Source organism: Paracoccidioides lutzii (genome assembly GCF_000150705.2).
Source record: "Paracoccidioides lutzii Pb01 unplaced genomic scaffold supercont2.7, whole genome shotgun sequence".
Lineage (NCBI taxonomy): Eukaryota > Fungi > Ascomycota > Eurotiomycetes > Onygenales > Ajellomycetaceae > Paracoccidioides > Paracoccidioides lutzii.
The window spans coordinates 762,073-782,356 of NW_015440953.1; the positions used below are offsets into that span (position 1 = coordinate 762,073).

Genomic DNA, 20,284 nt, shown 5'->3' on the forward strand with positions numbered 1-20,284 from the left:
TTAGATACGATTATAGCGCTAATTTATACAGGTCGAACGGAACTCAAGACTTACGGACCAATGGCGCATTTGTTGACTCCAAGACGCCGCTATGTAGTTTCTTCGTTGGCAGGACATCACCCTTAAATTTTCTCGGTTTTGAGTTTTTGGGTTGAAATTTTGGAAATAGGTGTGGAAAAGCAGAGCGCCCTGGACGAGCAGGAGCATGACCATGACCAGGATGCTAGGTTCGGATAGGTTTTTATTAGTGTCCAAGCGGTGTGTGAGGCGACGAGAAAAGAAGAACACTTACAGCTCGATGTTGGTGAGCCGGGACGACTCCTCGATTGGGGGGCGATTGCACTTTATGAGGAGCGGCCTTTTTCTTCAGCCTGGCTTTTTTGTGAGGCGTTGGCGCTGCTTGATGAGGCTTATCACACATATCACCTCCGGACTTTGGGCGCTGCGGCTTTTTCGGGGGCTGCGACTTCTTCGACGGCTGCGACTTCTTCGGGAGCTTGCCGGCTCCCGGTATGGTCTTCCATACCAACGAGATGTTAGCATTTTTCATTTCAGTTTTACGTGACAACAGGGTCGCGTCTAAGGTAGTAAGTACATGGGACGACATCAAAGCGGGGATAGAGGGTAAACATGGGCGCTTTGACGTGGGAGGAAACCACTCACCGGAGGTGTGTCAAAGGAGGGTTGTGGAGCATGGAAACTCTTGGTTAATAGGGAGGTCGTTATGTCACCAGACTGGGAAATCGAGGGAGTTGATGATTCTGACTCCGCAGGGACGGTCGTGAGAGAACGACGGGAGGATGGAGCTATGTGATGGAAACGGCCAACACCGACAACTAGGCAAGATAGGCAGATAAAACCACGCCCGGGCTGTGTAGAATGCCGGAGCGATCTGTTCAGCATCGTAGCGGTTGCTCGCTGACGAGGGACCAAGAGCAGGTCCGCAGGGTGGTGGTGAAAATGGATGGGAAACCCTTCACTTGGAATACAGGAGGGACAGGCGAAAGCAGTCGATTAAAAACGCAAACAAGACGTGGAAGGGGGGAAAAAAGAGATGAACAAAAAGAGAGATGAACCGTAGAACAGAAAGAATGGAAAAGCGACTTTCTTGTGACGCCCGAGAAAGGGCAGCTGAACCTTTATATAAAGGAGGTTCCACTACGCATAACTCGGGGGTTTGAGGTTTGACTTAATCTCCCCCCTCCCAAAAAAAAAAAAAAAAAAAAAAAAAAAAAAATCCGAGTAATCAGTCCCGTTGAGGGCTAGCCTGTTGTGGCTAGCGTGCAGAGAGTCAACGTTAAGCCCATACAAAATAGTTACATCGTCATCCGACACCTTTTTGATCTCATCTCAGTCCTTCAAGGTCATTAAATTATTCAATATGGCAATCGCTTTCAGCAGAGAAGCTTCTAATCAAGAAGCTGAACTTTTATTAGCTATTAAAGCCTATAAAATGAATCAAATTTCAACTCTTAGAGCTGCTGCTAAGTCATATCGTGTCCTACTTCTTTCTATGTTATAGACTATACAGAGGCACCGCACATTCAAATCCTCAATTTAACAATTGAAAGCTGACCTCTACAGAAGAAGAATCTCTAGTTCGATGGATAATATTCATGAATGAGAGAGGACAGTCTTCTTGAATTGTGATTGTACAAGATATGATCAATTTACTACTTTCAACATGAGAATCTACTACCACAACTACGGTGAGAGAAAGATGAGTGAGGAGATTTATCAAATGACACTCTGAACTGAAGACTAGATTCTCATGCAAGTAACCATGAGTGAGCTTTATGTGAGATTTTAAAGCTCTTACATGAATGGTTACATTAGTGAATAATACTATAGAGGGGTATGAAATTGTGCTGAAGAATATATACAACTTCGGTGGGATTTAGCTTTCCAATAAATGTTATTACAATGGCCTGAGTGATCACTAGAGCTGAGAAAGAGGATGATTCATCTCTTGTACTGTCAGAAAATAGAGAATGAGCAATTGCGATTGAGACAGTCAATGCTATAAGCTGAAGTCTATCTTCTATGATTATACTGAAGAGCAAGCTTCATCAATTCTTATGATACAAACAACTGTCAGCAGATCATCAATTCTTATGATACAAGCAACTGCCAGCAGATTAAACAATTGATCTTAGCAAAATGAGTTGAACTACAGACGAGCTTGACTTAATATGACTGTGAGGTATTCAATAGATGCACTGAGACTCATACAGCTGGCAGATATAAACTGCTAACTATAAATAAATATGACAATTATACTACAACGGAATTTGACAAGTTTTTCTGAATCATCATATTGTAGTATTTTATGTGCTTCTTGATTTTCTCTCATCTACTGCAGTCACTAGATGTGAGCTGTTTTTCATCACTAGAGAGAGTGTAAGGCAAGAAGATTGAGCAGAACAGGAGATTTGAGATCAATCATATTGATCAAGATGAATTTCTAATTAGCTATATAGTAGCTAGATAGAAAGACTATGAAGAATACTACTATAAGAAACAGATTCAAAGTCACAGGCTTGATTTCATTCAATTCAGATGAAGTTTCTTACTCAACGACATACTTAAATTTCATACTTCTACCCTCATAAAAGTCAGCTTATAGATCTTATAAATCTTAATTCTTCCGGACCCTCAAGACCCTCTGCTATGTAACTCTATTGAAATGTCAGAGCAGCAAGATTAAATGCTGTACAGATGTTCTTTCTCAAACTCTCAATCAGCTAGCTAAAGGATTTCAGCTGGCCATGTATAAGGTTGCTCTTTAACAAAGGAAGCCAAGCAGCTGAGAGCTGCCAACTCTAGACAGAAACAAAAGAGAGAGAAGCCATGTATGTATATAGCTGAGGAAGGGATTCTAACAGCTGAAGAAGGACAGCCTAGGATTGTTCAAGCTCAGGAACCTGATCAGCCCGCTGAGGGGAAGGTTGAGGATTCAAATCCGAGAAAAAGCGAGCACCACCACGTTGTAGTAAATGTGGCAGTATGAAATACAAAGCCCCTAGCTGCTCACAGACCTAAGGATATATTCTATATAATTTCTATATAATTCCCAGTGGTTGTTGCTTAATCTGAAAATTTGTCAAATAATACGGTGGGGGTTGATCAAATAGGCGTCGGATTACGTTACCTAGTCATTTCAGCGGCAAAAAAATATAGGAAGAAGAGCGCTTTTCCAACTACTTTATCAATTGCAATAACCAAAGCACCCAGAGGACACTTCTCAATTATCTAGCATACCCCGCTGTAATTTCTGCTATAACTATCCAAGGCAATAATCCATATTTTTGGTTCCTGGAGGTGGTGGCAACTACTTTAGCTCACTAACTACCCGCCGGGAAAAAAGTTTCCCAGTCTCCGGCGCAAAAATGGCCCTGCCAGAAAAGCTCAGCGCAAAGAAAGAGTAAAAAACAAGTCAAAAAAAATACATGCCGTGATACATCCGCAATTCCTCCTAGATTGCAGCACCAGGTCCAAATTGTGCGTAAGATCCCCTTTTCTATCCATGTCCTCCCTATCTTGAACGCCTTTAGTAATATTTCATTGCGCCATCTACTGTCAATGCGTCCCAATGCTCAGTCCAATCCCCACCTCCCCCTCCTCCCCTTCCTCCCCACCTTGATTGATATGGCCCCTCGAAGATCAATTTATTAGTATAAATTGATGCCGGCCCAGAGATATACCACCACCATCAGTCGAGTTGCTGGAAGATATATATATTGCTGGAGTACTTGTATCTTTCTTGCGTGGACTTTTCGGCATTACTTTGTTCATCTTCTGCGCTTGGTTTGCGGAGTTGCTCTCTAGCTTCTCACTGGAGAGATTCAAATATGAACAAAATCCCCCTGACCTTCAGCTTGAAATGCAAATGCTCTCTGATTTCTATTTACCTATCTGCTTGCTTTCCTCTATTGCAAATTGGTTTGAATATGTCATTGTTACACATGTAACAATTAAAATTACACTGGATCTGTATCCGCTGCACATCTGCCACTGACGCATCTCTTTCTAACTTCGAATCCCTATAGTTCAAGGGCGGGGAAATCACCATGCTCCAGGAAAGCCTGCGCGTCCTTGTTGTTGGCAGTGGAGGCCGGGAGCATGCATTTGCGTGGAAACTCAGCCACTCGCCGATCGTCGATATCGTCTATGTGGCCCCTGGGAACGGGGGAACCGCAGCAGGAGACTCCAAAATAACCAACGTCGATATTAAGGCTGATGACTACTCCGGGTTGGTAGCGTTTTCCCAAAAGAACAATATTAATCTTGTTGTTCCTGGTCCTGAAGCCCCGCTGGTGGACGGCATTCTGAAATTCTTCCAATCAGGTCAGTTCTGCTGCTTTTACTATGCGTAAATAAACCCCAAGCGAAAGTGAGAAAAAGAAAGTAATAAAATTAAAAAAAAAAAAAAAAAGAATTATAATTAAACCTGAAAATAACGATATTTCGCAGTTGGAATAAGATGTTTTGGTCCCTCGCAAGCAGCTGCGCGCATGGAAGGCTCAAAAACATTTTCCAAAGACTTCATGAAACGCCACAATATCCCAACCGCTGCCTACGAAAACTTCAGTGACTATGCAGAAGCAAGTAAATATCTAGACTCTGTCAATCATGATGTCGTCATCAAAGCTAGTGGCCTTGCTGCAGGAAAAGGTGTCATCATCCCCCAATCCAAAGAGGAGGCTCACAAGGCCCTGAGGGAAATCATGCTTGAGCGCCAGTTCGGAGAAGCCGGAGATGAGGTCGTGATCGAAGAATACCTCGAGGGAGACGAGTTAAGTATTCTGACATTCTCCGATGGATATACCGTCAGGTCACTCCCACCGGCTCAAGACCACAAGCGGATCTTCGACGGAGATCGGGGTCCTAACACGGGAGGAATGGGATGCTACGCCCCTACGCGCATTGCGTCAAAGGATGTTCTGGAAGAGATTGACAGGACTATAGTTCTCCCTAGCATTAACGGAATGAGGAGAGAAGGTAATTATCCCCACTTATTCACTTAACTTCAAAGGGATAGCTACTAACGACACCCCTGCTAGGCTTCCCATTTGTTGGAATTCTGTTTACTGGGCTCATGATGACCAAGGACGGACCCAAGGTCCTTGAATATAACGTCCGTGGCGGCGATCCCGAAACACAGACACTTCTGCCTCTCCTCAGTGATGACACTGACCTTGCTGAGGTGATGGTTGCTTGCACAGACCACTGGCTCGATGGTGTCACTATCAAAGTTGAACCAAAGTTCTCTGCCACCGTCATTGCCGTCGCCGAGGGTTACCCAGGTCCCTACGCAAAGGGGAGAGATATCACACTGGACGCACACACTGCAGATATCCTAATTTTCCACGCGGGCACCACGTTAACAAACAACCAACTTAAAACCTCCGGCGGCCGCGTTATCGCCGCGACCTCAACCGCCCCAACACTAGAAGAAGCAGTCAAGAATGCCTACAGAGGCATCTCCACAATCCACTTCCAAGGCATGCACTATCGCAAGGACATCGCGCACCGCGCCTTCAAATCTACCACCACCACGAAAACCTCCCCATCTTCCACCCCCGCCAAACCACTCACCTACGCCGCAGCCGGCGTCTCCATCGACGCAGGCAACGACCTGGTAAAACGAATAAAAGCCAACGTCGCCCAAACCTGCCGCCCAGGAACCGACGCCATAATCGGCGGCTTCGGCGGCACCTTCTCCCTCTCAACATGCAACTCAGGCTTCCACCCCTCCTCACCCACGCTAATCGGCGCCATCGACGGCGTGGGTACAAAACTCGTCATCGCCCACGAAATGGGCATTCACAACACCGTCGGCATCGACCTGGTCGCCATGAACGTCAACGACCTTGTCGTCCAGGGCGCCGAGCCCCTCTTCTTCCTCGACTGCTACAGCTGCGGCAAGCTCGACGTGGTGACGGCTGCCGCATTCGTTTCTGGCGTTGCTGCTGGCTGCGTAGATGCTGGCTGCGCACTGGTTGGTGGTGAAACGGCCGAAATGCCGGGCTTATACGCTGGCACGACATATGATGCCGTTGGCGCTGCGGTGGGCGCAATCGACACCTCGTCCCGTGCAATCCTGCCAGACCTGGACAAGATGCAGGTCGGCGATGTGCTGCTGGGGCTTGCTAGCAGCGGTCCGCACTCCAACGGGTACTCCCTGGTGCGCAAGATTGTCGAGCGGTCCGGACTGTCATACCATGACGCAGCACCCTTCGAGACAACAGCACCGTCTTTGGGCGCTGCGCTGCTGACGCCAACACGGATTTATGTTAAGCCACTCCTGGCCGCACTTGGATCGGTGCATGGTGCTATCAAGGGTCTCGCGCATATTACTGGTGGCGGACTCGTGGAGAATATTCCCCGTGTGCTGCCGAAGCATTTATCAGCGCTTGTTGATGTGTCATCGTGGCCTCTGCCGCCGGTATTTAGGTGGCTGAAGAAGACTGGTGGTGTTACTGGGGCCGAAATGGGTCGGGCGTTTAATAACGGGGTTGGGATGATTGTTGTTGTTGGGAAAGGGGATGTAGAGAAGGTGAAGGGTCTTTTGGAGCAGAAGGGGGAGAAGGTGTTTGTGGTTGGGGAGTTGGCGGCGCGCGGAGACGATGGGGGCTGTGTTTTGAAGAATTTGGAGAGCTGGGAGGAGTAGGCACACACTGGTGGGTAACATTATTCAGGATGAGGTGGGCGTGGGCTAGGTTACCCGCTTGATTTATGAGTTTTCAGGCCGATGGTCTTGGAAGTCCTTGTGGATGCGATAGATGCTGTATATATTTTGGAAAGCAAAGAAAATGGCTGAAGCAGCATGTATTTGGGCACATATAACCAACCCCAAGGCCCATCAATATATATCGAGGTCTAAATCGCAATTTATCTCAAAACATCCCACAACAAATCAGGCAAAATTCCAGTCATCACCTTTCGACCGACAAGGTCCGCATTTCTGTGGTAGTCCTCCTTGATAGAGCCGAGGATCACAACGAGGAGACCCTGAACATTCCCCTTCGACTTCCTACGCCAAACACCCACACAGGAGGAAATGACGCGAATAGATCCTGCACATAGTTTGCCTAGCCAGAATAAAAACTAGAATGGTGAATTCGCTCCTGACTCTGGCGCTGAGGATCGGAGACGACGAGATGCAATAACCAGCAAGAGCGGAAATACAAACACAGGGCTTCCGACCTTTTTAACTATATTCATTCCAAGTATTCCATCTTCGATCAGTCACCGGTCGTGTTGTGATTGCCTCGTGAGATTGGAAGTAATGACGACGATAGGGGGGCGTGGAGCGTACTTCGCGGGTAACGAAGTTTAACAAATTTATCCCGCTTCAGGGAGTAGATAGATGATGGATGGGATCATGCCACAACCATTGGCTGGCTAAATCCTTCCGAGGCGGCATAGCTATCCCTACCCTAGGAGGTTTCTAGAACAGCCAGATCTGCATGCAGTCTGACACAGGTCGAATGATTGGATATTCGGCAGCTTTCAATACATCAAGGGGAAGCGAGAAATAACGGGGGCAAGATAAGGTACTACCCGCTATTTATACCTACTGACAGAAGACCTCCCTCTGTCGGTCCAGGCATCGTTTCGTCTCTATCCAGCTTGGTCATTCCATCTAACAAGGACCGCAGCGAACCTTGCCCCAGAATCTCAACTGGAAACCCCCAAATTAAATAAACGACACCATGGATGATACCCTGCGGTCCACAGAGCCTCCCGATTACATTGAATGGAGGAAAAACTCCTATACACGGATCATCACGCCGCAATCACGACGGCCAATGCGCCAGGGAAAGATTATCCATGTCTGCTCTTTATGGTCGATACGGAAATGCGACTGTCCTGGCCCGATTTTGTTCCCCGGGCAAATGTTCTCTTTGCCTGGGACGAAGGCGAGGGCGTCTGGGTTCTCGAGCCTACGGAGGACGACTGTGAAAACCTCAAAGAGTTTCTCAAGAGAGATTTCATGCACTGGCATGAAGCTCTGGAGAAATGCGGAGCTGTTCATTTCAGCCATTGTAAAAACTTTTATATCCTGGCTGTGTTTTTGTTTAGGTTACAACAACACATGCTAACAAATGAAAAATGTTACCTGTAGGGCAGGACAATTTTTGGAGCAGAACTGCCAATGAGAAGACATACGGCACTGCTGACTGGAAGCCATTCTACTGGGCGAAAGAATTTCCCACAGATGAGCCAGGAGCCCAATATGGGATATCTAGGAAAGAGGCGGACTCGAATACATCAATCGGCTTCCAGCAGAAGCTGTAATGTCGGTAGTTGACGATCGACTCTCACCATTGCTGTTACCAATGAATATTACATTTATATTCCGCCTTTGTCGAGTTTTGATCTCTTCGTATTCCCCTCTTGTCCTTGAATGATAACCGGGTTCCTACGCGTTTTTCAGGCGCTTTTAATATATGTGCCTCTAGATAACTTAGCCTCTCTGTGTCTCTGCATATGTAAGGTGAGTCCAACGGTAAGATACTTCGGAACAAGAAGAGAGAAAGAAAGAGAGTTTCGTTTCTAGACGCAGGAAGGGTTTAGATATTCCTTTTTGACAGAAGAAAGAGTGGAATGGCGATGCTTTGCATTGATGAAATGGAAGAGTTTAATTTCATGCAGGTGGAAGAATCTTAACATCAGACTGGGTGGGATGTTTCATGATCCCTGAATTTGAGAAAAGCAGCATAAAAGAGAGAGAAAGATAGGACTTGAAACGAAATCGTCCAGTGTATCAAGCATTTCTTCTCAGACCCAAACTCAATTTGAAGGAGAAGGCATTTAGTTAATCTTCCTACCCAACGTTGAAGAGACGGATAGAGTTCAACGTTTCGGCAATCAGTAATCTGCCTTCAGTCACGTCCCCTTCCTGACGAGATTACCTTTCATTGAACGCTATCTGATCGCAGTAGCAGTCGGAGGCTGTCACCTTGCGGGTGGAATCGGCTGAGCTGGTAGATATCCGCAGTGTAGAGGTGTAAGAAGAAGAAGAAGAAGAAGAAGAAGAAGAAGACTCAACATTCATTAATAGTTCAGCCGCCTTTCCGATGATCATAAGAACATATACATATTCAAAAGACGAACTGTTTGCGAGGTTGACTATTCAGCTATGTATACATACTTACACTGGTGGGTCCGCTTGACATATAGGGAATGATCGGAGATACGCCTTTTTTCCATCATATGCTCATCTCATACAATCCAGGGAACAGACGCAGTCCTTCCCTATTCAATGTCCGCAGATGCAGATGCAGACGTAGATGCAGCTGTGTTAGCTGAAGCTTGTCGTTAGCAATCTACCATCCATCCCTCTTCGCCGTCATACGTTCTTGTCTTGTCTTTTTCTTTTTCTTTTCTTCTTTCCTGTCGTGTCCCCTCACTCTCATGCGGTGACCGTCTCATCTTGACGCATGGCGAATATGAAAAAGACTTGTGTCAAGCGATGTGAAAGGGAGCAAGAGTAGAAAAGCAGTCAAGCGGGAAAAAAATATCATTCTTTTTTTTTTTTTCTTTCTCTTTTTATGGGGGTTCTAGAACGAATTCTGCTTTGGTGCTATTAAGATGGACGAAGGGGGAGACGAAAAAGACGAATCGGTTCGTCACAAGCACAAGTACAAGCAACAGCAAGGGGGTTCTTATTGTTCGCGTTTGAAAGGGAGCGAGGGCTTTTTGTAGCAAGCAGGACATGACGGGGTAGAACTCAACACACGAGAGGGGAAAAGGGTCTCTATGCACACCAAGTTTTACCCGACGCAGAAGCCACGACGAGGGGGGAAGCGAATAACAAAGAAGTGAAAACAAAAATAGAGAAAAATAGAGCTTAAAACCCGTTAATTTTTTAAGTTCAATTACAAAAAAAAAAAAAAAAAAAAAAAAAAGGCAAAGAGAAACGCACGACGCACACGACGGACATTCCCCCTCCCCCTCCATATCTAAACCCATCCACATATCACTACCAACCACCTTACCACTCACACGCACAACCCAATCCAAACCAATCCCTCGAACACACAAAAATAGGATTAAAAACTTCACCACATGAACCCCCAGCCTTCCATAATCCCTCTCCTCATCCCTATCCCCTTAGAAGCACTTGCGATGGACAATAGAGGGTCCAGACTCGTCGTACTCCTGCTTCGAAATCCACATCTGCTGGAAGGTCGAGAGGGAAGCGAGGATGGAACCACCGATCCAGACGGAGTATTTACGCTCCGGGGGGGCGATAATCTTCACCTTCATGGACGAAGGGGCGAGGGCGGTGATCTCCTTTTGCATACGATCGGAGATACCGGGGTACATGGTTGTGCCACCGGACTATGGATTGTGTTAGAATTAATGTATTTGCATTGTGTTAGGAGGGGGGGAAAAATAAAATGAACTTACCATAACGATGTTGCCATAGAGATCCTTTCGGACGTCGACGTCGCACTTCATGATGGCATTGTAGGTGGTGGCATGGATACCGCCGCTTTCAAGACCCAACACGCTGGGCTGGAAGAGGGCCTCTGGCGCGCGGAATCGCTCGTTGCCAATGGTGATGACCTGTCCATCGGGCAGTTCGTAGGACTTCTCCAGAGTGGACGATTGGGACGCGGTCTGGATCTCCTGTTGGAAGTCGAGGGCAACATAGCAGAGCTTCTCCTTGATGTCGCGGACAATTTCGCGCTCAGCAGTCGTGGAGAAGGAGTAGCCACGCTCCGCTAGGATCTTCATGAGATAATTGGTCAGGTCACGGCCAGCCATATCGATACGAGAAATAGCGTGTGGGAGCGCGAAACCCTCATAGATGGGGACAACGTGGGTGACGCCGTCGCCGGAGTCGAGGACGATACCGGTGGTACGGCCGGAGGCGTAGAGAGAGAGGACAGCCTGGATGGAGACGTAGAAGGCGGGAGCGTTGAAAGTTTCGAAGACGATCTGAGTCATCTTCTCACGGTTGGATTTGGGGTTGATTGGGGCCTCAGTCAACAGAACGGGATGTTCCTCTGGGGCGACACGAAGTTCATTGTAGAAGGTGTGATGCCAGATCTTCTCCATATCATCCCAGTTCGTGACGACGCCGTGCTCGATGGGGTATCGGAGGGTGAGGATACCACGCTTGGATTGTGCTTCATCACCAACATAGGAGTCCTTCTGGCCCATACCAATCATAATACTACGATGGAGTTAGTTGGTAACCTTGGCGGAAGATTTGTTGTTGGGTGGAGGGTTAGAAGATGTATATTTATTTACCCATGATGGCGAGGACGGCCGACGATCGAAGCTGTCTCATGTTAGCAAATACCAATTGTTTATCAAAAACAGACAGACGATAGTCCTTCACTAGGTAGGGGAAGACTTACGGAAGACAGCTCGAGGAGCATCATCACCAGCAAAACCGGCCTTACACATACCGGATCTGTATGTCAACAAGTGTCAGCAATCACATAACTCCATATGTTTTGGTTGAGGACACCGCAATTCAACATGTTGCCCTGTGTGCACGCACGCTGAGCGAACATATCAAACACATGTGCAGCGAGATGGCTAGAAAATTGGTTTGTGGATTTGGCTCTATTTGTTGATAGACACGCTTGTCTGTGTACTGAGCATTTTGGGGGTGGACACAGCAACCAGGTGTGTTGTGCGGGAAGCGGGACGCTAGTAGTCCGATTTGCTGCTTTTCGAGGATAAGGTGATTGTCAAAAAGAACGTACCCATTGTCAATAACGAGGGCAGCAACTTCTTCTGCAGACAGTCAAGAAGGGATATTAGCCACTATAGAATTACATAAGAGGCTTCCAGTTGGCTAGAACATGGACAGATGTCAAGTGGGAGGAGAGGAAGGGGGGGGAGGGGGCCGAGATGCTTACCCTCCATTGTGAATTACGAACGATAGCAGTCGAGGATACAGCCTGAGTAGTTGGGACAGATAGGCGGGAAAAAGGAGAGAAGCGGAGAGGGAAAGAAAGGAGAGTTAAAGGAAGCTGTGGCTGTTGATATTAGCGATGAGAAAGAGGGGGGGGGGGCCAAGTGTGTAATGGCGGTAGGAGGACGCGAATGGATGGTGAGGTTGGATGTTGTTGATGGTTGATGTGGATGTGGTGATCGTTGTTGAGGACGAAGTGGAAACTTGGAGAAGCGGAAGCTGAAGAAGAAATTTGCAGGTTGGGAGGCAGAAGGCGGTGGGGGGTGGCAGGAACGCGTATTATTACGGCTGTGCGGGATATATTACAGGATATATCTCTACCTTAGACTGCCAACCTCCAACTTCTGGAAACACTGCCACCTCTTATATAACTACGGCAAAAACACTGTTGCCTTAAGGGACAAGAGATGACAAGAGACGGCAAGATGACCATGACGAATTTCTCTGCGGCACACAAGGTGTAAGCATCTCTTCAGCTATTGCTTTTACTCCATGCCATATACCCGTTCATATCTCCTAAATGGATGGATGTATGTATCGTACCATACGTGTACCGTATCTGCCATGTTGTGTCTTTCATCTACCGCAAGGAATGGCGGGGTCAAAAGTGAAACTTTATGGTACATCTGTCCCCATACAACAGCAGCCTGTTGTGGTTGTACTCGCCAAGTCAATCGGAATACCAATCCTCCAAGGTCAAAAACATTCTTGATACCGCTCACACACTCTCTCTTTCATTCTCACCCAAGAAACACTGATATCTGCCCATTGTCCGGTCCATCAACAACTCCCGCTTTGGAATCTTCTGGTGCAAATCCACAAGGCAACCGCCAAACCTTTTAACACTTTTCTTGCCCGTAACAAGGGGACGCGCGTTGTATGTGTTAAAGGGAGCGAGGAGCGAGAAAAGAGCTCACTGGTCCAAGGAGGTTAATAAAGGGCTCTGGAGATCTGGGAACCTGGGAACCTAATAAGTTGACATCCTTTGAGGGCCTAAGGGGTCACTTTCTAACATACACACAATCTTGTATGCACAGTAGTTATTTAGCTAGTAAAGCGAGGATTTTGGAATGTGGACAACTCTACTCCTCAGTTACATCCCTCCGCCCTGAGGAATCTATTCTCCCTTCCACCGCCTTTTCGAAAGGATGAAAAGCTAGTCAGCTAGCCCCCGATAGAATGTTCAAGAGCTCTTTCAAAATTCAAAAGAAGCATTTATCCGTGTGTTGTTTTACTACACATGTCACATTATGACATGCATAACCACGCATATGCACCTGCACCTGCACCCGCGTCACAATTGCCCATGGAAATCTCATCTCGTAGAGGCCGTCCAAGTCCCAGAAAGCATCCTGCATACAGCAAGAGTGCAATGACAATAGCCAGCCGACCCTGCAGAAGCTGGACCGCTCATTTCAATTTCCTTTCTGGTTGGCATCTGACAGCTGCATCGAACACACCGCGGATGACAGAAACTCGGGATTCGGGACCACTCGCATAGTTACAGCTCCCGCATCCAAAAGAAAACATGGCTTGCTCCCCGGACTGACAGAAAAAGGAAAGAAAAAAAAAAATTCTCCGTGTGTCGGTAAAGAGAAGGCTTGCCATGCATGCATGAGGGAAGTCAAACCCGGTGATCTCCAACGTGGAACTCAGGGGTGAATTTTAAATATTGACTTTCTGGACCCTGATGGTTAATCAAGTGGTTTGACGAGATGACAAGATAGCCAAGTCTCATCTCATGTTGTTTTATTAGATACTACCCTTTGGAGTTCCTATTTCCGCGTGGATGCCTGGTCTGACGTTGAGATTCAAGCTTGAGCTTGTTGGAGACAACAACACTTATTTAACACATAAGTAGGGGAGGAGTTGGATTTTTCCGCACCCACACGCAACCCTTTCATCCTCTATCCCTCTTTAACGTCATGTTTTTATTCAATATATCCATTTGAGGATGTAGGCTCAGCAATCGCATCACAGCTGATCAAGATTCCATCTCAACACCCACTAGCTCATTTCCCTGCATGGCGTCGGGTGGGCTCACTAACCACTGCAAGCGAGAAAAACCAGGTCAATAATTAACGCCGTGCTGGCACGGGCGAGATAATTGGCAGAATCTGTGAATGGATTTATTGCATGGACTGCAAAGAACTGCAGACGATTCAAAGGATATATCTGCTGGCTTATCTAGCTTTGCAACAGACCTTGAAAACGCAGGAATGGTAACTGGATACGGTTGAACAGAGGGCGAAGTGTGTATGTACTTCATGAGCTTCCATATTCACTATGTACGATACCCTGTGAACTGTAGGGGACATGAGCATTGGATCCCGCATAGTTACTATTTCTTTGCTTAATACAGGGACGTCCTACTACCACCTCCTTAGGACCTATATTTGAAATATCTAGATCATTCTTACGTCAATGAGAAAATGCTTGTTTTAATCCATATCCCTTATTTTATCTCCTGCATATATCTCTCTATCCAAAATCATAAGTAGTCATAACCTCTGTTTAACTACTAATAATGCTTTATTGATGCAGAAGGGGTGAAGATTGCATAGAAGCTAACGCATATTCCAGAACCGCAACTGGCTTGGTACGCCATCCATTAACTGGGGAAAAAGTAATTATATATTTGATACGAACTATATCCTCCACGCTTCAAAAAGCAGAGTAACTTAGAATCGATACTTCGTCATACATTTCTGCCAAACAAGCGTTAATACAATTACCCTCTCTATCTCCACCTGACGTATATGGGGTCTTCAAGAGCACAACAACTATAATTCATCCGTGCCCTCCCCGCCAGAAACAACCCCGTCTCTATTGAACCACCGTCCCTCCCGCTCCTCCACCTCTCAATCAACCACTACCCTCCATGAACAGATGACAAATATACAACACATGATGGACCCTTCAATGAACAATCTCCTAAAATGGAGCATTGAAAACTCCGTCCCAAACCCTGACACCACCTCTGACACCACCAGTTCCAACGACCCCCCCGCAACCACTGCCGCCCCCCGTGCCCCTCGCTCAATCTCCCCCACCGCCCTCCAACGCCTCCTCCTAAACACCCCTTCAGACTCCGAACTAATGAAAAACGCCATGGAAACCATCCGCTCCCCCACCGCATCCCTCAGCGACAAAATCACCGCCTTCGATAACTTAGAGCAGCTGGTCGAGAACATCGACAATGCGAATAACCTGGGCGTGTTGGGGCTGTGGGAGCCATTGGTGGAGGAGCTGGGGGCTCTGGAGGAGGGGAGGAGGATGATGGGGGCGTGGTGTATTGGGACTGCGGTGCAGAATAATGAAGGGGCGCAGGGGATGGTATGTCCAGCTATTTATCTCATTTATTTACTTTCTTTTTTTCCCCCCTTCTTCTTTTAAGAAAAATAGATCTAACGATTTGTTTTGGGTATGGAACTAACAACTGTGGTGAATAGCTTCTGTCAAAGGTCCCCACAGCCCTCCCGACGCTCTTTGCCCTCTCACAAAATGACCCGCACTTAACCGTGAGAAGGAAAGCCATCTACGCGCTCTCGTCTGCTCTCCGCAACCATCAACCCGCCATGGATGAGCTCCTGCGCCATTTGCCGGAAGGTGTAAAGAAAGAGATAGGGGAGAGTATTGATGCGAGTAATATGGATAACGTGGATAGGCTGGTGAATAGGTTGAGAGCTGGGGCTGGTATTTGAGAAATTAGACTGGTTTCTGGATTTGGTGTGGCTGTATATATACTGAGTTGCATGGGAGGTTTCTGGGTAATTTGATTCATTTTTGCTGCTATCTATATAACGTGGGTGTACGCATGGGACCGGGTTTACGTCTTACGGAATTTGGCGGGATAAAAGGCGAAGTTCCCTTGATTTACTCGGGTTTCTCTCTGATGTTTTATCAGAACATGTAAGTATGTTGGTAGATAAGGTAATATTATTGGTGTGTCCAATGCCGATGCTTCATATGGGCTGAAGCACAATATAGCTCTTCATATCATAGAGTTTTCGAGAACTGGGAGAATACAGATGGAACGGGGATTATTTAAGACACTGACCAAACCGAATAATCGCATTAACAGATAATAATATCAACAACAGGAGGATCAATGTTTCCATCGAATAAATACAAAACAAACATGGGGACAAAACAGAATTGTGCCGCTGACGCCAGGTGATAAATCACCAAAAACCTTGAGAATCATATGTTAAAAGATATTGACGAGGATGGGGTGGAAATTAGTATGAATTTCCCTGTGTGGGTGAAACTGGAAAACCATTATCGATGCGTTTCGAAATATTCTGTTCCAATGGCCATTGTTACAACTGATAAGACAAAAAGAGGTTGGAATAAACAATGTGGCGCCCGGAAGAAATTAGCTGTTGCCTTGCTGCCAGACATGTTTATAGCGTCAGGCTGTATGTGTAATCTTCTTCCATATTCTGCGATACCCAGAGAATGGCGGAGCTAAAGGTAAGATCACAAGACGTCAGCATATCTGTTCCTATGTGTATGATGCCAGGAGACATTCCCATGGTGGAGGAAAAGCAAACCTCATCATAGTCAACCCATTGGCAATAACATTCGCGATCCCAAAGTAGACCGTTTGCAGTGGATATTCCTTAATAACATACTTGAGGACGAGGACAGTCTGCAGAGGATAGCAGGATTAGCACAATATTCCCCCCGCTCAAAGCACACAAAACGAAAACCCCCATATATCCCACCCGGGCATACAATAATAGAAGAGTTAAGGGAATACAGATACATACCACACTCCCGGCCAACCCCCCAGCCAACAACGCAAAGCCCAAAAACAACACAAACCTCGCCTTCCACGCAACCCTACTCCCCGAATAACTAAACGAATCCGCACTTAGACGTGATTTCTCAATCGAGTTAATCACCAGCATGCCCAGCGCGGAACAGATGCCAGGAATCCAGTCGACGAATTTCATGTGCACGAAGCTGCCATTTTTGGAGCTCCGGGAGAAGGCCGCGGCATCGATTAGGAAGAAGAAGCCTAGGGAGAACTGGTGGGTCACCGAGGCAAATGGGTTGTTAGTTTATGGGTGGTATGTATGAGAGGTAGGTGGGCAAGTCTGGAGGGGGTTTGGAGGGGTTCTGGTGGGTGGAGAGAATGATGGTAGGTGAACGTACCAGGGCACCGGAAATGTAGATTCCTGCTGTGCGAGCGGTTGCGCTACTTAGCCATTGTGGTTTGGAGAAGCGGAATAAACGGCTATCGACGTCGTCCATGGCGGTTGGTCCGGTATGGTACGGGCGTCCAAGAGAGCTACGTTCTATGAGGTAGCGTAGGACGTTATATCGAATGTGAATGTTCGGCGGTTCGTAAATATCGCAGATCTCTTCTCTTCTGGATTTGGTTCTTTTTTTCCAAACGGATGGCACCAGCGAGATGCAATGCTCCGTCGTGATTGTTTCGAGTTTATATGTAGGTATATGTTGGATATGTCGAGCTATCCCATGCAGGTCTTCTTATCTGCACCCGCCCAACGTCGAACCGGCGGCGGAGCGGGCACTGGGGTCACGTGGATTAATTAGGTTGAAGCACGGCACTGGACTCGATATAACCCCCTTTTTTGCAGTAATTCACGAGACGATTCTTCACGGAGACGGATCTATCGATGAAATTTACACATGAGTGGAAACTTAGAGTAAATACGTTCCTTGTAATTGATTGATTAATTACTATGTCATAGCATCCAAAAAAACATAATCTTTATTAGGGAGTGTGCCTGATGCGCGGGAAGTGACCTTAGATATGAACCCCGCTTGTCCCTATTTGCTGAGGGTATTATTTGGAGGATCAAGAGGGATAGAGCAGCTGTCACCCCCTAACCTAACTAGGTATCCGTCGCTGTGTCGAATGCATGTTATATCAACAACACTTTCGCGTTCCAAAAGGACAACAGCACGCGCTTCGAATCATCTACGATCCCGTTCTTTCCGCTGTTACCTCACCCACTCCCATATAAAATCCGCATGGGACCCTACGTCTCACAAAACAACCTCAACACCCCATCAACCAAATCTGTCGCTTTCCCTCTTTTCAGAACCGGCACACCAACCCGCACCGATCCCTCCGCCACGGAAGAACTAGCCATTCCAGCAGCAAGGGATCCAGCAGCAGAACCACTACCGGACATACCATCTTTCAGATAGCGCCTTAGCGCAAACGACGCCGCACGATATGTAGCGTGATACATAGCCTTGAAGCCTTCGTCTTCGTCCGTATCAGCAGCAATCGCCGCCGTTGGGGGCTTCGAGAGCAATTGTGATGCCACGGTTGTAGGTGCGGGTAGGGTGGGGGATTCCGTATCTGGATCTTGAAAGACGATTCCCTTTTGCTGCTGTTGCTGTTGCTGTGTATTATTGTTGGATGCAGTTGTTGTACGTGAATTTCGATGAAAGCCATATAGACGCATGCAGGTTAATATGGTTCTTGTGAGCAACGCCTTGTTCGCGCCAATGATCTCGGACGACAGTGATGTGGGGGTCATCGCTACATCCGCCTGCGGCAGGGATATTTGGCTATCCTGTTGCCGCGGAGTTGGACGGGCAGAAGCGGGAGCAGGAGCAGGCGTGCTTCTGCGACTCGACATGCTTGAAGTGCGCATATGTGCCACGGGAGCCGCCGCGGGCAAAGGCTGCTCCTTCGACACCCCCGTAATTCTACTAAATGATAGCGTCCGCGGCCTGCGCACACCATCATCGTTATTGCTATCAAGTGTATCAACCGTATGACAATCCACAGGCTCCTTCTTAATCTTCATCGCACCTGACTTCGCCAGCTGGTGCGCCGATGAGGAGTTTCTCGACATGAGCTGCGCAACCGCCGCGCCACCCTTCCGCCGGACCCGTTTGTGGTACTCAGTCGCCGCGTCGAAAAGGCTGGCTATCCGCTTCCGCTTGGGGCAGGGCGATTCGAGCTCCAGCGGGAGGAACTCTGCGAACGGCTCGTTGTTGTTATCATTACTTTTATGATTGTCAAAGTTAATTTTTTTGCTGTCTGCTGACGAAGGAGGCTCGGGACTGAGCGGTGGCGTTGGTAGTGATTCAGCCTTCATAATAAGAGCGGAACAAATCGTGACAGCATATATTTGTAGTTCCCTTTGCGGACCGCTATTTTCACTCACTAGATTGTGATCTAAATCGGGACCGGAGAAAGGTTGTGATGAAGACGGAGGAGGTGTACGCGGGCGATTGATATACAGTGAAGGCGGCCCCAGTATCCCATACACAAGGATGTCCGTTACATGGCGAGAACCAATCTCCCCACCACGCTGCTTCGGGTCTTCGACCGCTAAGAGCACTCCAGTCGGACATTGGATGGGTATCGACGAACCCAGCTCGTCGGCATTGTCGCCCCATATACCACTCAATAGTCTAGTCTTCCACCACTCCGCCACGTCGGGATGTGTAATATGGGCTTCCAGCGTGGGGCCCGTTCGCGCGTAATAGGGTATGAGAGTGGGATTAACGAAGGCACGGAGGGAGAGGTTTGCGTCTTTGCGGAGGTCGCTGGGTTGTGCTGGGGATGGATTGAGGAGGGAGATTCCTGGGAGGGAATGATTAATAAATAATTATATTGGGGAATTGTTTTACTTCTTTCATGCACGCTCGCTTTGTTACCTCTTCCCTGTGAGGGATCCCCAACACCATTGATGGGTCCCGACCAGACCTCCATATATCTGCTCTCTGATGCATCAGACGGGAACTGGGAGGTATTTAATGTCAGCTCAAAATCAACTGCTGTGGCTGATCTTTGCATAAGATATAATCTATTTCCATCTAATCTGCCAGTTTTAAATCCGCAACTCCTCAATATGCTGTAAGTTGAAATCGTTTGCCTGAATATCAATTTTACAGTCGCGACTCCGAAACGACGCTTGGGAGAACACGATGTCACGTGGATTCGAACAATCAATTGCCTAGGCCTCGGTACCAGGGAATGGCGATGCGGAAAAGTGAAGCCAGCAATACGGGATCTTGTTCACTACAAGAAACATAAGGTGGTGATATTGTACACGTACATGGACATTTGGCAAATCGGAAAAAGTAAGGGAAACCAACGCCGAAACATAAAAGGAGGAATTGTCTGGTAATCGGAAGAAGAAGTCAAAATGAACTATCATCAACAGCTCCCATTGGGAGATTATGGTGAGTATCCAGGAGTGATATCCTGGCATTGACATCCATCGAAAAAAGGTCTTCCGTCTTGCAAACGTAATCCCAGCCCGGGTGAAGAATAGCGATATGGTCAAAGAAACGGCTGAACCCTTCCAAAACAGGCAAAAATTATCATGAATG

The 20,284-nt window shown here is 47.2% G+C and overlaps 7 protein-coding genes across 7 annotated transcripts; 3 read left to right on the forward strand and 4 right to left on the reverse strand.

The window, feature by feature from the left end:
• Nucleotides 1–43: 43 nt before the first annotated feature.
• PAAG_11646 (hypothetical protein) lies at nt 44–903 on the reverse strand (the record flags this gene model as incomplete). Its single annotated transcript, XM_015847254.1, has 3 exons — nt 44–223; nt 293–517; nt 664–903. 3 exons carry the CDS (start codon nt 901–903, stop codon nt 44–46), a joined length of 645 nt encoding a protein of 214 aa, XP_015703163.1.
• A 3,167-nt stretch (nt 904–4,070) lies between these two features.
• On the forward strand, nt 4,071–6,673 carry PAAG_03530 (phosphoribosylamine-glycine ligase; the record flags this gene model as incomplete). Its single annotated transcript, XM_002794939.1, has 3 exons — nt 4,071–4,347; nt 4,474–5,001; nt 5,064–6,673. The coding sequence occupies 3 exons, from the start codon at nt 4,071–4,073 to the stop codon at nt 6,671–6,673; spliced, it is 2,415 nt and encodes an 804-aa protein (XP_002794985.1).
• A 1,089-nt stretch (nt 6,674–7,762) lies between these two features.
• PAAG_03531 (hypothetical protein) lies at nt 7,763–8,304 on the forward strand (the record flags this gene model as incomplete). The annotated part of the gene is made up of 2 exons (XM_002794940.1): nt 7,763–8,051; nt 8,132–8,304. 2 exons carry the CDS (start codon nt 7,763–7,765, stop codon nt 8,302–8,304), a joined length of 462 nt encoding a protein of 153 aa, XP_002794986.1.
• Nucleotides 8,305–10,122: 1,818 nt separating this feature from the next.
• Nucleotides 10,123–11,430, reverse strand: PAAG_03532 (actin; the record flags this gene model as incomplete). The annotated part of the gene is made up of 4 exons (XM_002794941.2): nt 10,123–10,353; nt 10,423–11,194; nt 11,272–11,302; nt 11,382–11,430. The coding sequence occupies 4 exons, from the start codon at nt 11,428–11,430 to the stop codon at nt 10,123–10,125; spliced, it is 1,083 nt and encodes a 360-aa protein (XP_002794987.2).
• Nucleotides 11,431–14,854: 3,424 nt separating this feature from the next.
• On the forward strand, nt 14,855–15,651 carry PAAG_03533 (Hsp70 nucleotide exchange factor fes1; the record flags this gene model as incomplete). The annotated part of the gene is made up of 2 exons (XM_002794942.2): nt 14,855–15,283; nt 15,400–15,651. The coding sequence occupies 2 exons, from the start codon at nt 14,855–14,857 to the stop codon at nt 15,649–15,651; spliced, it is 681 nt and encodes a 226-aa protein (XP_002794988.2).
• Nucleotides 15,652–16,353: 702 nt separating this feature from the next.
• On the reverse strand, nt 16,354–17,209 carry PAAG_03534 (hypothetical protein; the record flags this gene model as incomplete). Its single annotated transcript, XM_002794943.2, has 4 exons — nt 16,354–16,417; nt 16,504–16,601; nt 16,723–16,983; nt 17,111–17,209. 4 exons carry the CDS (start codon nt 17,207–17,209, stop codon nt 16,354–16,356), a joined length of 522 nt encoding a protein of 173 aa, XP_002794989.1.
• A 755-nt stretch (nt 17,210–17,964) lies between these two features.
• PAAG_11647 (hypothetical protein) lies at nt 17,965–19,745 on the reverse strand (the record flags this gene model as incomplete). The annotated part of the gene is made up of 2 exons (XM_015847255.1): nt 17,965–19,532; nt 19,607–19,745. The coding sequence occupies 2 exons, from the start codon at nt 19,743–19,745 to the stop codon at nt 17,965–17,967; spliced, it is 1,707 nt and encodes a 568-aa protein (XP_015703164.1).
• Between the last annotated feature and the right edge of the window lie 539 nt (nt 19,746–20,284).